The sequence below is a fragment of the Orycteropus afer genome, unplaced genomic scaffold (genome assembly GCF_000298275.1).
Source record: "Orycteropus afer afer isolate SDZICR_OR568_19922 unplaced genomic scaffold, OryAfe1.0 scaffold00059, whole genome shotgun sequence".
In the NCBI taxonomy this organism is placed as follows: domain Eukaryota; kingdom Metazoa; phylum Chordata; class Mammalia; order Tubulidentata; family Orycteropodidae; genus Orycteropus; species Orycteropus afer.
This window is the reverse complement of record NW_006921646.1, coordinates 4,714,566-4,731,762: the sequence shown is the minus strand read 5'-3', so window position 1 is coordinate 4,731,762 and position 17,197 is coordinate 4,714,566. Positions and strand designations below refer to the sequence as shown.

The 17,197-nt window shown below is 49.0% G+C and overlaps 1 protein-coding gene across 1 annotated transcript; it reads right to left on the bottom strand.

Annotated features, from left to right (window-relative positions):
- Positions 1–1,225: 1,225 nt before the first annotated feature.
- On the bottom strand, positions 1,226–10,923 carry MAPK13 (mitogen-activated protein kinase 13). Its single transcript, XM_007939393.2, has 12 exons — positions 10,805–10,923; positions 9,973–10,102; positions 8,514–8,572; positions 4,979–5,087; positions 4,281–4,310; positions 3,797–3,844; positions 3,547–3,661; positions 3,347–3,418; positions 2,342–2,421; positions 1,866–1,944; positions 1,567–1,743; positions 1,226–1,308 (listed from the first exon to the last, which is right to left on the bottom strand). Exons 1-12 carry the CDS (start codon positions 10,921–10,923, stop codon positions 1,226–1,228), a joined length of 1,101 nt encoding a protein of 366 aa, XP_007937584.1.
- Positions 10,924–17,197: the final 6,274 nt, after the last annotated feature.

Genomic DNA, 17,197 nt, shown 5'->3' with positions numbered 1-17,197 from the left:
GCCTCAGAAACCCAAGCAGGGGTCGCTATGAGTCGAATCTACTGGACGGCAGTGTGTTTGGTTGGTTTTTATAGTCCTAACCCCAGACCTGCTGAGTCAGAACCCTTAGGGGTGGGGCCCAGGAAACCGCATTTAACAAGCTCCCAGGGACATTTGAGACCCATGTGCCCAGGGCAGGAACTCCTGGGCCAGGCTCTCCAGCTGCTCGCATAGATGGGAATTTATTCTACCAAAGTTCTTCAAATCTAAACAGAGGGATCCCAGCCATTGTCAGATTAAAGCTCTGGAGAAATAAACCATCTCCCAAGAGGGAAGGAGGAAGAACATTTTGCCAAAAAGCCAGGAAAAGCCCATTTCTGCCTTCTGCCGCTCCCAGTCAACAAGCCTGCTGTTGCTTCATATCTTGATTGACTATCGCTCACCCAAAATAACCAGACTGTGTCATCCCACCAGCTGCAGCTCTCTCCAGCTCCACTGAATCGAGCAGCCCAAAACATACTTGGCTCCATCCTAACACAGCAGCAACTCCACGGGCTCCATCTGTGCAGAGCACAGGGCCCGGGAAGGGTCCCTCCCTTGTGGCCACCTGTGCTGAGTTGATTATGTCTCATTCATATTGGGAAATGGGGTCTTTGCAGGTGAAAATCAGTAAGCATTGAGATGAGATCATACTGGAACGAGGCGGGCCTTAAATCCAACAACTAGTGTCCTTGGAAGACAAAGAGAGGACATAGGGAAGGCAGCATGTGAACGTGGAGACAGATATTGGAGTGATGCAGCTACGAGCCAAGGGATGCACCAGAAACTAAGCAACAGCAAAGAAGTATTCTTCCCTTAGAGCCTTCAGAGGGAGTATAGCTTTCTAGCTTTCAGAACTGAGCACATATTTCTGTTGTTTTAAGACACCCAATTTGTGGTAATTTGTATAACAGTCCTCAGAAATGTATATGCCATCATTGCTGTAGACCCCTGCCCCAGATCAGACCACCCCACTCAGCCCCACTACAACGGTGACGGGAAGGACACCCCACACAGGTAATTCTCCAAAAGGGCATTTTATAGTCAGAGCTATTCTCCCAACCAACATCTTAGAATTTCTCATCCAGTAGGCCTGTTTCCTTCACAAGGATGCCCATATTCCAGGAAAGATAAGCTTGAGGAGTGGCAAATAAATATTGGTCCTAGAGGCAGTGTCTGGCAGGTGGTGGTCCCCAGACTTGCTGAGTCACTGCAGCTTCATGCCACTCCGACGCCGTGAGTCCTTGCGAGCAATGGGCCTGAAGTTGACGATCTCCTTGTAGATGTGCTCTGAGGAAGGCAGGGTGGCTCAAGGTGGGTAAAGGGGCACTGAAGGCAAGAGTGTACCCCTCAGACACAGCATGGAGCAGGGAGTCCGTTCAGAAAGAAAGAAGGACAAGTAGGAGACAATAGCTAGTCTGAGAGCAGGGACAGGAGACTCTGGGAGGGTGGTGGGGCGGGCTGAGGTCAGGCATGAAAACAAACAAGGCAAAGAAGAGTGAGCCTTGCAGGCAGGGACAAGAAGGAGACCAAGGCCTCAGCTCTTACGCTTCCATTCTTCCACCGTGAGTTTCTCACGCTCTAAGGAGTCATCAATCGGCTGCTGGGCCTCCGTCTCCTCCTCAGGGTCCCGGAAGGGTTCAAAGAAGGGGTGGGCGAGGGCCTGGGAGACCGTCAGGCGCTTGTCCACATCCAGCTCCAGCATCTTCTCCAGCAGGTCTGCAGCTGCAGTAACAGAGCCATAAAGCAAGCCTCTTCAAATATGGGCAGCCCAGGAGAGCCCACCCACCAGGTGTCATGAACACTGGGACAAAAGAGGCCTTCCAGGCACAGGACCCCAGGCTTACCCTGTGGGCTGGCACGAGGGAAGAGCTGAGAGAAATCCTTCTTGGGACTCTGTGGCAGGGACTGGATGTAGGATTTGGCCTGGAAGACAGAAAACCAAAAATCAAACTCATTGCCATTGAGTCGATTACTTGAGTTCCAAAGCAGTATCTCTACAGAAATAAATTGCCCAATCTTCCTTTCGAGGGTTTGAACCACCAGCCTTCTGGTAAGCAGTCAAATGCCTTAGGCACTATAAAAGCATGCAGTAATCACCACCTGTCAACCCCTCAGGGCTCAGGTCCTGAGGCGTATGGAGCTGGGGTTGCAGAAAAGCCCTAGTGAACAGGGCTGAAGGCTCAGGTCAGAATCAAAGGTAGGATGAAGGTAAGAGCACCTGTCAGGTAGAGGGGCACTGGGGGAAGGTGGAGATAACCCCTCCTCCCCAGAGGCTCCCAGAGCAGCCATGCCCACAGCCCAGGCCCCATTTGTCCCTCACCGCCTTGTCATTCAGCTTCTGCACAAACTCTGCATCTGGCACCCCGGTCACTTTCAGGATCTGGGTCAGCTGGTCCAGGTCTGGTCAGCGGGTTAAGGCCAGCCTGGTTCTCTGCAGATGGATCGGAGGTTGCCTTTCCTGCATTCCCTCCCCATCAATCCTGCTGTGGGCACAGTCCAGGCTCCAGAACCACCTAACTCCCTCCTGCTTTCAGGAGAGGAGGTTTGTCCTTCAGCACTGTCTCCAGAAGCCTTCCTGACCTGTCAGGCCAGGTAAGGATCCTGGTCCTAGAGTGCTTCCTTCCCAGTCCTTATTCCACCTAGTTATCACCGTATTCCTCCTCATGTCCTTCCCCACCCCTCACACTGAGATCCGCAGGGCAGACTCTGCATCTTCTTATGTGAGTTTCTTATATGGCTGCACAGGGCCAGCACACGTAAGTGCTCAGTTAGCTTGCGAGGTCCAAAATTGAAGTATTGCCTACCAGGGATAAAGCTACAGGTAATTTCTGATTGTTGGTGGCTATGGAGTTGGCCTCCAACTCATGGCAACCCCATGCACAAAGGAATGAAACACTGCCCAATCCAGTGTCATCCTCATGCTTGGTTGCAGATCAAACTGTTGTGATCCATAAAGTTTCATTAGCTAATTTTCACAAGTAGATCACCAGGCCTTTCTTCCTACTGTGTCTTAGTCTAGAAGCTCCACTGAAGTCTATTCAGCATTACAGCAACACTGAAGCCCCCACTGACAGACAAGTGGTGACTGTGCTGAGGTGCCTTGGGCAGGAATCCAACCCAGGTCTCCCACATGGAAGGTGAGAGTTCTACCACTGAACCACCAATGTGCCCACAGATGACTAATTTTCTCCATTTTGCTTATCTGCATTTAAAAGTTGTTCCATAGGGAGCATGTATCACTTCTGCATTAAAAAAAAAAATTACATCAAGAATCTGTTAATGAGTGGGTCCTTGAATGAAGTTTAGCCTTTTCCCCAAAGGATACAATCCTTCCCCTTGAACAGTGTTTTCCCTGTCAGCATCTCTGCCATGATACAGCCAACAGACCAGATGTCCACTGCAGAGGGAGGGGAGGAAGTGTCACCCCACCATCGACCAGGATCAGGTGACCAGTCAGCAACAATAACCAAAATGGCCTCAGGGAAGCTGCCCCATGCCCAGCCCAGATGGCAGCTGACCACTGACCAGTCTGGTTATAGTGCATCCAGCTGAGGATCACCTCGGGGGCCCGGTACCAGCGGGTCACCACGTAGCCAGTCATCTCAGCATCCGCTTGCCGTGCCAGGCCAAAATCCAGGATCTATGGCTCAGAGGACACAGAGGAAGGAGCTCACCAAGGGGAGGGGGCTCCTGAGAAACTTCACAAGGCTCCTGTAGGAGATAGACACACACCCCACCCCCCAAGTTTGGGATGACCCTGCCTACGGCCACTCACCTTCAATTCACAGTCCTCATTCACAGCTAGGTTGCCTGGTTTCAGGTCCTGGGACAAGAGGAGAAAGAGTGAGCACTGTGCTGAGAAGCAAAGATGGGACATTCATCCTGGCTGTCACTACCCAGCTATGTGACCTCAGCCAGAACCCTTACTCCTCTCTGGGCCTCAACCTGCTATGTGACCTCAGCCAGGCTCCTTCCCCTCTCTGGGCCCTAGACTCCTCATCTGGCAAATGAGAGTTGGACTAGGTGTCTTCTAGGAACCTGTCTAGCTCTAAGATGTTCCTTCTTCTTGGAGCCTGAGACATACAGCTCAGAGCTTGTTTCCTTTGTGGTACTTCCCTATAGTGTTCCCCTGGGCCAAGACTGGGTCTGAAAACCCCACATTCCATGTTCCTGAGGACCATCCCTTCCCTCCACCTTTCCCCACTCCCTGGCTGCCAGAGAACCTCTCCAGGGATGGGAGTAGCAGAAACAGCACTCACCCTGTGGATGACCCCAGCTGAGTGGATGTACTGTGTGGAGAGAGAAAGAGAGAAGGGTGACTCCACTGCCCCAGCTTCTATACCAGGCCCTTCAGGCTGGCTCAGAAACCTCTTCCACCCTGTCACAATGGGCTTCTCCCAAACCCCAAGGCCTGTTGCTGTTGTTAGTTGCTTCTAGAGTCCGCTCTGACTCACAGCCACCTTGTGTATAACAAAACAAAAATTTGCTGGGTCCTGCACCATCTTTAAAGAGCCCCAGCGGTGTAGTGGTTAAGGCATTTGTCTGTTAACCAAAAGGTCAGTGGTTCAAACCCACCATCTGCTCTGTGGAAGAAAGATGAGGCAGTCTGCTTCTGTAAAGATTTACAGGTTTGGAAACCCAATGGGGGTTGCTATGAGTCAGAATCGACTCGATGGCTGTGAATTGGGTTTTGCTTGGTGCCATCTTGATGACCTTTGGTATATTTGAGTCCATTGTTGGGGCTATTGTGTCAGTCCATCTCATGAGGGTTTCCTTTGTTCTTGCTGACCCTCTACTTTATCAGACATGATGTCATTTGCAAGCAATTGGACTTTCCTGATGATGTGTCCAACGTGAGTGAGCCAAAGTCTCACGATCCTCACTTCTAAGGAGCATTCTGATTGGCCTTCCCGAAATCACAGGTTTCCCCTCTGTGGCACTCCAAGCCTCCACCCACCTTAAGACCTTTGAGCATCTGATACACCAGGTACTGAACCTTCTCCTCACTGAACTCCATCCCCATGATCTTCTGCAAATCTGTCTGCATGAAGGGCATCACCAGGTAGCTGGAAGGCACAAGGGATTCTTGGCTCAGTCCCCAGCCCCACCCAGCCCCAGGTCTGAGCTTAGAGGAGGGGTGTGGGGTAGGGCAGAACAGATGACCCCTGGTGTGCCAGAAGAACCAGCCCCTCACAGCCAGACAGACCCCAACACAGGCCTCCTGACTCCTGGCTCCCAGCCTCCGCATGGCAGGCTGCCCAGCTGGCAGCCCTGAGTAAGCATTTAAATTGGAGTATTCTCAGGGAAAACCCAATGAAGCTGTATTCTCTCTCTTCACAGGTGCCCTGTCCTTGCCTTCCTCCATGACCCACAGAAAGCCAGCAGCTGCGAGTTAGAAACATCTGTGAGCATTTCCTTCTGTCCCTATCCAAATATTTTCTCTCCTGGAGATTCATGCCCAGCTGAGATGGCTCCATGAACAAACAAAATATCTGCCCTTCAAAGAAAGAAACAATATTACCACTTCCAGGAGGTTGGAGGCAGGAAGGAGGAGATGGCTGGGCCATTGCATCCTCTTACAGGAATGCAAAACAGACCAGGATCAGCAAAATGTAACTGTTCCTCAAGATTGTAATCGCAAAGTCCAGAGCGAAAGTAATAAACATTAAAAAGAAAAGAATGTGCTTGAGGTCATCTCCATGAGCCTCTGGATTTTTGAAGCCTTTTCTGTCTGAAGGCTTTCTGGTGGCATAGTGGGCAAGGCATTTACTAACCAGAAGGTTGGTGGTTCAAAGCCACCAGCTGCTCTGTGCAAAGAAGATAAGGCAATCTACTTCCATAAAGATTTATAGCTTTGAAATTCAATGGGGGTCACTATGAGTTGGAATCAACTTGATGGCAGTGGGCTGGGTTTGGTTTGTTTTTTTCTGCCTGACCACATTCCCTCCTCCTGCCAAGCCCCTGCCCCATTCACAATCCCCCTCTGCTGTTTGTGTCTTTCACTTCTATGTGGTCTCTGGTTCTTTCTTCTCATTGGACAACTTGCTGAAGTCTCACTGTCCTGGAACCACTTTCCCTTGACCTTGGTTCTTCAAGCGACCACTCCTTTTCCAAACTCTTTCCCTCACTACCAAACTTCTAGGATGGGTGGTCCACACTCCTTGGCCCAATTTCTTAACTCCCAAACCTAAAACCTGTTGCCACTGAGTCAATTCTGACTGATGGTGACCCCCTGTGTCAGCAGAACACATAGGGTTTTCAGTGGCTGCTACCAGCCACTCCTCGGAAGGAAGATTGGGCAATCTACTTCTGTAGTGATACCACCTCAGAAATCTAAGGAGGGGTTGCTATGAGTCAGATCTGACTCAATGGCAGTGAGTTTGGTTTTTGGTTTTTGGTTACTCTTACATAAGGAGATCACCGGGCCTTTCTTCTGTGGTGGCACTGGGTGGATTTGAGCTGCCAACCTTTTGGTTAGTAGTCAACAGCAAACCATCTGTGCCACCCAGGGGCCTTAGCCCTTATAGCCTAGTATAGCCTAGTTTCTACTGCTGCTTCACCAAGAAAACTGTTCAAACACAGTTTACCAACAAGTGGGATCAAGGCCCAACAGATACACACAGTTCCCATTCTTCCTATGTGACCTACTGCAAAGTCTGACCTCTCTCAAAGCTCTCTGCTGATTCTCCTTTTATCTTAGCATATTCTACACTTACTTGCTCCAGGTCCAGACCTAGATCTTCCTCTCCTGAGTTCCAGATTTATTTGCAACTTCTGGTTAAATGTCACAGGCAAGTTCTTATCTTTCTCCCAACACCAGTTCTTCTTCCTCCATGTGTTCCAAACAGGAACCTGGGCATCCCGCCTGCCTAGACAATCTCATTCAGTCTCTGCATCCCAGCAGATACAACATTCTGTTCCAAATGGGTCTCAAGTCTGCTCTTGGCATTGTATTGCCTATACTTTAGATCAAGGTCTAGGTCACTAACACTAGCCTCCAGACCTTCCCTCATCCTCAGAGCTGCTTCCCGCTCCCTTCTCACTGCTACAAGACTTGTTGCTATCAGCTGTCGTCGAGTCACCTCCTAACTCACAAACACATGCATGACGGAATGGAACACTACCCAGTTCTATGCACTCCCCATGATTAGCTGCAGATCAGGCCACAGGGCTTTCTTGAGCTGATTTTTAGAAGTATATAGGCAGGCCTTTCTTCTTGGTCCATTTTAATACAGAAACTCTGCTATAACCTGTTCAGTATCACAGCAACACGCAAACCTCCACTGACAGATGGGTGGTAACAGTGTAAGAGATATATTGGCTGGGAATCAAACTCAGGTCTCCTGCATGGAAGGTGAGAATTCTACCACTGAATCACCATTGTCTTCTGCTGTCAGAGAGTATCCCCAAACCTGATCAGATCATATCACCTCCCTGCTCAAGACCTTGAGGCTGCCTATAGGATCAAGACTGGAATCTTAGTTTGACCGAACCAACCACCAGTCTCCACACACCACACTGCATTTCTCAGTATCACCCAGACAGTCCTGTCTCATTCCTGCATCTTGGCCTTTGCCCACATAGTTTCTTCCACCTTTAGCCTCTTCTACCCCAGACAAACTTCAACTCATCCTTCAGGGCTGTGTTCAAACATCACCTCCTCTATGATGCCCTCTGAGGCAGTATATAGTCCCCAGAACTCTGCTCATACCTAAAGCACTGACCACACTATTGCCCTTATTTGTTTAGAACCTGCCCATTGCACCCTCCATCCACCCAACACCTGGTACCTTGGACAGGAGCTGGGGCTTGGTCCTAGTCCACTTTGAATTCCCAATGAACTGGTATTATAGGAAAGAACTCCATTCAAAAGTAATACATTAAATTTAAAACAAAAGCATACTAACAAAGAGGACTTCAGCAGCATTGAAATAGGATTTAAAAAAAAAAAAAGTCATCTCCCGAAAGGTACCCAAATTTTAGATAAGACACTGAATTAGTGAAGCCATGAATTTAGAACTGAAATTTCTGGTTCTGGGTAATTCAGTCAAAAACTCATCGGCCAGAAGCAGCCATGGCTTCTTGATTCTCATTTTATGCTAGAAGTAGCCCCAAGGTCCAGACCACACCTGGGCCTCCAGTGGATAGCCAGGTGAGTTGATACAAACCGTGTGTGTGTGTGTGTGTGTGTGTGTGTGTGTGTGTGTGTTGAGGGGAGGTGGAGTTAAAGCTGGGTAACTAGCAAAGCAGTTTGCAGACAGCTTCGGGCCAAGTAAGTGCCCCACAAAGCCCCTCTTCCCACCTGTCTTTCTCTCCTCAATTGGCTAAAAGAATCTCTCCAGAGAAAATCAGACCTTGACATCCCAGAGGCACAGGGGAAGAAAGAACTACCCTCCCCCAACCAAGAGAAAGGCCGGACCCTCCCACCAACTGGCTCCTGAGTGGCAATGGAGACCTGCAAACATCTCAGAATCCAATGCGGGTTGACTCACAAGTCATGGAAGTTGCACAGGGAGGAGGCTGAGGTGAAGACATCCAGGAGCCCAATGACCTGGGGAAAAAAGTCACTAGTGAGGACTGGACAGCCAATGCCATCTCCTCACCCCTCCCTCAGGGTCCTAGCCACACACAGGACCACCACTCTTTCCTAATACATCTCTCCAGCAGGAGCAAGTCCCCACCTAAGTTTTGAGAGATTACTTGAGATAAACAGTGATGAGTCAGGTTGGGGAGAAGGGAAGGGGGACGTTCCTATGCTCATTGTTCCCAATTCTGATGCAAGAAACACAAATCCAGTTTCAACTCAAGCAGGGACCCACAGGTGACAAAGGATGTAAAGGAGGGGCTGGAAAGAAGCCTTCCAGCCATCAGGCTTTCTACCCTTGACCTTGGGTCTCCAGCTACATCCATCCTTGCCTGCCACAGGGCTGGTTTGGAACCAAGGGCAAGATCACCCTTGGCTAGAGACCAAAGGGGAGGGATTTGCTGGAGAGGGAACGGACTAAAAATGTGCACAATATTTTGAAATCATGATTTTAATTGCTTGCCCTCCAATGTAGGTGTCCTGGAACAAAAGCTGGTTGCCAGGCCCAGCACTGGGTCACCAATTTTCCTAGCCATTTCTATCAGACAGGACAATGCAACACAACCATTGCCGTGTAGTCGGATCTGACTCATAGCAACCACTCCTGGGGTTTCTGAGGCAGTATCACTACGGAAGTAGATTGCCCAACCTTCCTTCTGAGTAGTGACTAGTGGGTTTGAACCACCAGCCTTCTGGTTAGCTGTCAAATGCCTTAGGCACTATGCTACCAGAGCTCCTCAGACAGGACAGTGTAATGGTTATGCACTCAGACCTGGAGTCAGGTTGCCTAGGATCAAATCCTCTAACTACCCATATAACCTATGAGCCTTTCTGTGCCCCAGTTTCCCCATCTGTGAAATGGAGGTTTGACTCGATGGCACATAACAACAACAAATTATTACCTCATTTGGCATTGTGAGGATTAAACAAGTTAGTTTATCCAAGCTCTTAGAGGCCGGCACACAATAAGTGCTCAATAAGTATCCAGTATTATTATTATCTGGGTCACACGTGAAAACAACAGTAGCCAGGAGTCTAGTACCAGCGGGCCACCAGCTCTAGGGCCTAGAAAAAAATCACAAAGTTCTTCTGTGTCTGTTTCCTCATAACAGTGAGACAGTATGTTTGCACCTTACAAAGCTCATTCTGCTCCGTTGCCACAACTACTCTTTGCACCCTTCCTGGGAAGTGGTCAAGACAGGTCCTGACATCTCCATTTTCATAACAAGGTGAGGAAAGTTAGGGTCAGTGGGAACAGGGATGAGAGCTTAGTCTCTGGACTCTGATCAGCGCTCTCTTTACTCTCTCAGGCTGTCTCCATCACACACCCAGGGGCCTTCCCCAAAGTAACCCCAGGCCCAGCCTACATTGTCATGCTGCATGTGTTTCAGCAGCAGCAGCTCACGATATGCCCGCTTGGCAAAGACCTCGGACTGGAAGGGTCGGCACAGCTTCTTGATGGCTACCTTCTCCCCTGACCGCTTGTCGATGGCAGAGCTGTAGGGGCACAGGCTGGTCAGCTGGTAGCACTTACTCCAGATCTGGATGGCACTTCCCAGGTGGCTCAGGAGCCCAGAAGGTCCCCTCACTTCCTACCCTCTCATCCTTCTGGTGGGCTAAGCCAGGAGGGAGATGATGCCCACCACCTAGAATGTGGGGGAGCAGAGGAAGCGCAATGCGGAGGGGGCAGAAACAGAGGTGCACCCGCAGCAGAGTCAGACACACGTTTAGACGGACAAGGTCAGGTGCAAGGCGGGAACCTCACTTTCCATTCAACCAGGCAAGTCATTTCCTCCTCTTTGGGCCTCAATGTAGCTCTCATTTAACGCTGAGAGAGCCACACAGCCACCCAGTGAGAAAAGTGAGATAGCGCTATGGCAATCTCTGCCACAGCCTGAGGCTTCTCATCCATTCTGCACTCGGTTGCCCAGCCTCCCTCCTCCTTCCGGCTCCAGGAAAAGTCCCTGGGAGGGCCTTCAAACTGCAGGGCGCTGGGCCCTGGGGTTCTTGGTTAAGGTTGTGGGCGTGAGGCTTCGAGCGCCCAGCAATAGGAGACTCCCAAAGACGCCCGAGAGGGCAGGTGCAGCGGCCCAGGACCCGGCTTGTGAGGCGGCCCCTCCCAGCGTCCACTCACCCACCGCCTCGACGGCCTCGAGCCCCCCGCGGCCCCCAGCGGCTGCGCAAGCCTAGGGATCTCACCACACGGCTCCATAGGCACCGCTGCCTACATGAGTCGGTGACACGTAGGTCTTGGGCAGCTCCCAGACAGTCTTGTTGATGTCCTGCTTGTAGAAACCCTTTTTCCGGACGAGGTTCATTCCCGGCACTCAGTCTCGGAAGCCTCAGAACGGCAGCTGCGTTCGCGGCGCGCAGGGCTCCCAGAGCCCGGGTCCCCGCCCGCGGTCCCAGGCCGAGCCAACCCCGAGCCGTCCGCCCCTCCCCTCGCGAGGGCGGGGACACCGGGACCGCGACGCGTCCCACCTGCCGGCGTGCCCAGGTGCACGGGCGCGGCCGCTCTTGGGCCTGCCCCGACAGCCCTGTTCTGGGGAGAACCTTGTTTCCATCCAGGTCTCAGAGTGTGTGTCCAGGAGGATAGACGGATCCCGAAGCGGCAGGCGCGTACCACTAGAATAAACTCGGGGCTGTCCTGCCAGAACACAGAGCTTCCTGGCCCAGTGTGGGGGACTAGGACTTGTGGACCAGAAGATTGGGAAGAGGGCGTCTCCTAGCTCTCTTATAGCCTGGACTTTGTAGAAAGAGCTCCCCTGGGATTTTGAAGACAATTTCAGATAAAAACCAAAACCAGACAAAATTTGTTATTGTGGAAAATTTCAAACATACACAAAAGTGGATAGACAAGCCCAGTGCTTCTCACACTTGAATATGCGATTGAATCATCTGGGAATTTTATTAAAATGCAGATTCTCATTCAGTAGCTCTGGGGTGGAGCCATCACCAGTCTGCATCCCTAATCAGCTCCCAAGCTTGGAAGGCTGAGGGGGCCACAGTTTGAGTAGCTCTAACAAACCCCATAAGAAGCTTTGGTGGTGTAGTGGTTAAGGCATTTGGCTGCTAACCAGGTCAGCAGTTCAAACTCACTTCTGCCCTGCAGAAGGAAGATGGGGTGATCTACTTCTATAAAGATTTACAGCTTTTGAAACCCAATGGGGGTCACTATGAGTTGGAATTGACTCCATGGCAGTGAACCCCATAACCCCAATCCCTCAGCTTTAACAATGACACGAACTCATGGACAGTTTTGTTTTATCTACACACCCTTTTCCCAACCCCATTATTTTCAAACAAAACCCAGACATCATATTTCATCCACATTTTTTTTTTATATCCCTAAAAGGTAAGAATTCTTTTTAAAACATAACCACAATGTAATTTTACACCTAAAATGAATAACAGTAGTTCCATAATATCAAATATCCAGTTTTGAGCACAGTTTTTTCTGGCTTCTTAATGTCCCAGGAGGGCAATTACAAACTAGGGCTTTCTACTGCCTGTCTGGTGGTTTATGTAGCCTGAAGAAGATGGTTCTGTGCTCAAATTAAGTCCTAGAGTTTCCTTAGGAACAAAGAGGAGGGCTCTGAGTGCCCCTGTCTGGGATCCCTTCCCTCCTCCAACTTGTCCAACGCATGATGGCCTAGAGATGAGGGTGAGGAACGAGTGGGGAGCACTTGCTTCACTTTGTCAAAGGGAGAGAGAAGAGGTCTTGAAGAAGGACAGGAACTCGCTCATGGCCTACAGCAAGCTGGAGATTTGCACTAGGGAATCTGCAGACCCCAAACTTAGCACCACACCTGTCCCATGAAGACCACCTTGGCCTTCCTTGCTCAAGAATAGCCTGGAAGATCATTTTGGGATGAGGATGCAGGGATCCTACAGAAGTGCCCAACAGACATTATGGGCAGGGAATTGGTCTTATTCGTCTCTGGCACACAATAGGATCAAGAAGTATATTGAGAATGAATGGAGGAGTCGGCCCATTAGAAATTAAAAACAAATAATAATAATAAACACTGATGTTTTTCAGTAAGTGCTCAGTTGCTAACTGAAAGGTTGGCAGTTCAAACCTGCTAGCCGCTCCATGGGAGAAAGATGTGGCGGTCTGTTTCTGTAAAGATTTACAGCCTTGGAAACTCTATGGGGTGGTTCTACAGGGTCACTGTGAGTTGGAATTGACTTAATGGCCATGGGTTTGGTTTTGGTTTGGTTGTGTTTGTCATGTGCTAGTCATTATTCTAAGTGGTTTACATATACAACTCACTTAATCCTGGTCAGAGGCCAATGAATCAGTAGTGTTATTATCCTATTTAAGAGATGAGCAACCTGAGGTACAGAGAGGTTAAGTAAGTTGCCCAAGGTCACACAGCTGGTAAGGGGCAGAGATAGGTGAAGAAGCTAGTACAGCCTGGTTTTAGAGTCTATGCTCTTGGCCTGCAGGTTGAAAGGAGAGACATTGCTCCTTTGAGGAAATGGCCTGTGTTTCAAATCATCTACTTCATCAGCATCTTAAGAATGTGTCTATAGATCAAACCATGTTTCTCTCAGTCCATCCTGTCCCAACACATTCTCTGCCTTCTTCCTAGTCCCACCCCCCACTCTAGCCCTGAGACCTATCAAGAGGAGAAGGAATTGTGGGCCTGGGGGCGGTGCAGCATTTCAGACCTCTGGGGTGGATGGTGCAGTGGAAAGCACCTTGATTCTGAAGCTGGGCAGTGTTAAAAAAATAATCAAAGCACAAAGAAATTAAAATATAGGGTTTATTTCAAGCAATTATTCTAATGCATATAGGAAGACCATTCTGATTCCAAAGAACAAATGGCTCAATGTAGGCTAGGTACAATGACGTTTATAAAGAGAAGAGGAAGGAGAAGGACAGAAAATCAACCACTGGCTAATGTTAATGAGATTTTTGAACCCTGTCCCCCACTACTGATAGCTAACATCAGATTTTAAAATAAGGGTACCTCATCTCTCAGGAAGGAAAAGAAATTACCTAGTTATTAGATAAACTTTTAGCTAGCTATACTTAACAATGTCTTTGTCACAAAGGGGTTGGCAAAGATATTATCACTGTGTTAAACGGGGCCTCAGTTTCCTTATAATTAGTACTCTTAGAAGCTGGAAAAAAAACCCAACAAGTTAATAGTTTTACAGTTTTTGGGGGTCAGCCTTTTACTGTTAATTTTGGGTAAGAGAAACTGTTAATTTTGGGTAAGAGAAACTGTTAATTTTGGGTAAGAGAAACTGTTAATTTTGGGTAAGAGAAACCCCTTGGAATCAAAGAAATATGTCCATTTTTTTTTTTCTTTTTTTTTTTTTCCCCCACATCAAGGCCCTGGAAAGCAGAGCATGGAGCTAGGGCACAGGCCAAGGAGCAGTATCTAAAGACTCAGGCTTCCTTCTGGGTCCAGTTCTCTCCAGGGTAGGGAAGGGACTGGGATTTGGGGCCAGACCCTGGGAAGAGGGATAAAGATGTGGCTGCATTCTCTCTGCTATATCTTGAGAACAGGAGTGTGGCAGAGGAGAGCCCAGGAACGTGAGGAATATAAGGGGCACACTTGTTGCCCAAGCAGGTGCAATCCTGGCAGGCACACAACCCGCCACCCTGGCTGTGGCTCTACATGCCTCTTGAGCAAGGGCCAGGAAGTGACTCAGGCTCAGCTGACACTGACTCCCACCTCGGGCCTGAAGAGGCCCGTCCCCCACCCTTCAGCCTGTGTTTACTCAGCAGCTTGACAGCCTCTGAGGAAAGCAGAGAAGTTCCCGCGCTTTGGAGGATCCATTCCTGGCAATCAGTGAGTGAGTGAGAAAGAGGATGGATTCACTAAGGACTTCCTGGATGCTCCCCTCCCACAGTCTACCCAGTCTCTCCTCTTGGAGCTCTAAGGCCCTTTGGCTCTTCCTCAGACACTGACCCAATATTGTCTTGTTGGTTTCTGCCCTACTAACATTGAAGCAGGGGCTTGGCTTAGGGAACCAACTTTGGAATGATATCTGAATTGGTGTCTGCTGTGCCACTTACCGGGAGCTCTGGTAGCGTAGTGCCTAAGGCATTTGACTGCTAACCAGAAGGCTGCTTACCATCTGTGTATCCTGGACAAAATGCTTTTCCCTCTGAGCTTGAGTGTCCTCCTTATAAAATGTGGGTGATTTTAAAGTACAACAAAACCTGTTGCAGTTGAGTCAATTCTAACTCAGGGTGACCCCATGCGTTACAGAGTAGAATGGTTCCACAGGGTTTTCTTGGCTGTGATCTTTATGGAAAGATAGCACCAGACCTTTCTTCTGTGGTGCCACTGGGTGAGTTTGAATCAACAACCTTTAAAAAAAAAAAAAGAAAGAAAACCAAACGTGCTGCCATTGAGTTGGATCCGACTCATAGCAACCCCTCCTTGGGTTTAATAGTGACCCCTCCTTGGGTTTCATAGACCCTCCCTGGGTTTCATAGTGACCCCTCCTTGGGTTTCTGAGGTAGTAAATCTTTATGGAAGTAGATTGCCCAGTCTTCCTTCCACGGAGTGCCTGGTGGGTTTGAACTGCCAAACTTCCAGTTAGCAGTCAAATGCCTTAGGCACTATGCCACCAGAGCTCCTTTTAGGTTAATAGTTGGGTCCAAACGTATGTGCCACCCATGGACCTTTAAAGTCTGATAAGTAGATTTTTAAAGAGTCCTTGGAACATATTATTCCAACAGTACTATATATAAATTCCTCACAACCACCCTCTGAAATAGGGACTGTCAGTGGCTCCAGGCTAACATCCCCTAGAGCATCCCTGCAGATGAACAAGTTGGGTTCCTTGCTCATTGCAGCAAGGGAGAACACACACCATGGGGAGCTGTGGTGGTATCTCAGTAACAGGTATCAGAAAGGACTTACCAGTTTTGGGCTTATGTTAGGTCTGACTCTGGGGCTGGGTTTATGGCAGAGTTCTGTTCTGGCTTGAATGCTGTCAGGGAACGGGAGTAATTCTATGATTGAGCATCTTAGTAAATCTTACCCAGAAGGAGGATAGACAGGAGCAAGGCAAAAGCTGTGCTTGATAAAGCAGTAGCAGTCACTTGTGTTAGCCGAGGGAAGGGGATGTCTGGTCATTTTTGTGGTTTGGACAATATCCATGTTTTGTCTGTGCACAGGCATGGTTATGCAGAGATCTTGTCTTTGTGTTGATCCTGTATCGTCCCAGATGGCCTTGTCTGATGTTGAAGTTCTGTGAAATTGTTTATGTTTGACAGGAGAACACCACGATCAAGCTGTGACAGACCGGCTCCTAGCAATGCCAAGCCTCGGCAGATGTCAGAGCTGCTTTTATTTGACTCTGGTACAGATGGAGATACTGAGGCCCAGAGAGCCTGACTCATCTGATGAAAATGCTACAGTATATTATTCCACATAACCAGCATAAAAAACAAAAAAGGAATGAGATGTGGTTTGAAGGCCCAAATGTGGTACTGAGGAAGCAATAAATAAACAAAAAAATCAAACACACTGCCATTGAGTCGGATCTGACTCATAGTGAACCCTCCTTGGGTTTCTGAGGCGGTATCACTACGGAAGTAGATTGCCCAACCTTCCTTCCAAGGAGTGGCTGGTGGGTTTGAACTGCTAGCCTTCTGGTTAGCAGTCTAATACCTTAACCACTAGGCCACCAGAGCTCCCTGAGGAAGCAATAGTAGGGGATTATATTTGAAATTAGGCCTACTGGGGAGTATCTGGAATGTGTGGTCACTGTTTGGCCCAGCATCATTTGTCCTGGGATTTTTTGGCTTTGCACTGTTCTTTCCTTGCTCCATGAGGCAAGGGTTATGAGTGTTATGTCTGAGTGGTTTTCCAGCCCCTGGCATGAGGCTAGACCTGTGTGTATGATTAAAAAAAAAAAAGTGATCTAAGAACCAAGACATATACCCTGAATTTGGTGACCTTTTCTCTCACTGTGAATTTGTACCAAGCTTCCATTCCCAGGCAGGACTCTGAAAGTGATGGAATCTCCCCAAATGGATACCTAAACAAATGAATGCCTCAGTGAACCCCAGGCCTGCTCATCCCAATACTCAACCCTGACTGCCTCTCTATGCATGTACCTAGGCTCTGTGGTATCTATGTTCTTGGGTGTACTTGTACTCCTGGGAGCCTGTGGGAAGGTAGCCATGCCCTAGGAGACAGAGTTGAGTTAGGATCTTGTGTCACCACTTTTGGGCTATGTGGCCTTGAGCAGCTAAGCCCACATCTCTGAACTTCAGCTTCCTCGTTAGTAAAATGGGAGTGAGAATAATACTCGTGTAGTCAAGGATGGCAGAAGTCCCTGGTGGTTCAAATGGTTAATGCGCTCAGCTACTAACAGAAAGGTTGGTGATTCGAATCCATCCAGGGCTGCCTCTTAGGAAAGGCCTGCTGATGTACTCTGATGAAATCAGCCAATGAAAACCCTATGAAACACAGTTCTACTCTGACATGTATGTGGTCCCCATGAGCTGTAATCTACTCAATGGCAATTGTTTGTGGTTCTCCCCCCCACCACCACCAATTTTAGCTAGGGGTAGCAGGATTTAATGAGAATACACATGCAGGCCCAGAGTAG

Excerpts from the sequence above, each read along its gene's own strand:
- MAPK13 (XM_007939393.2), bottom strand. The coding sequence starts at position 10,923 with ATGAACCTCGTCCGGAAAAAGGGTTTCTACAAGCAGGACATCAACAAG. Across the intron at positions 3,419-3,546 it reads GATGCACTATAACCAGACTG|TGGACATCTGGTCTGTTGGC; the intron begins GTCAGTGGTCAG and ends CTCCCTCTGCAG. Across the intron at positions 2,422-3,346 it reads ACTGTTCAAGGGGAAGGATT|ACCTGGACCAGCTGACCCAG; the intron begins GTATCCTTTGGG and ends CCCGCTGACCAG.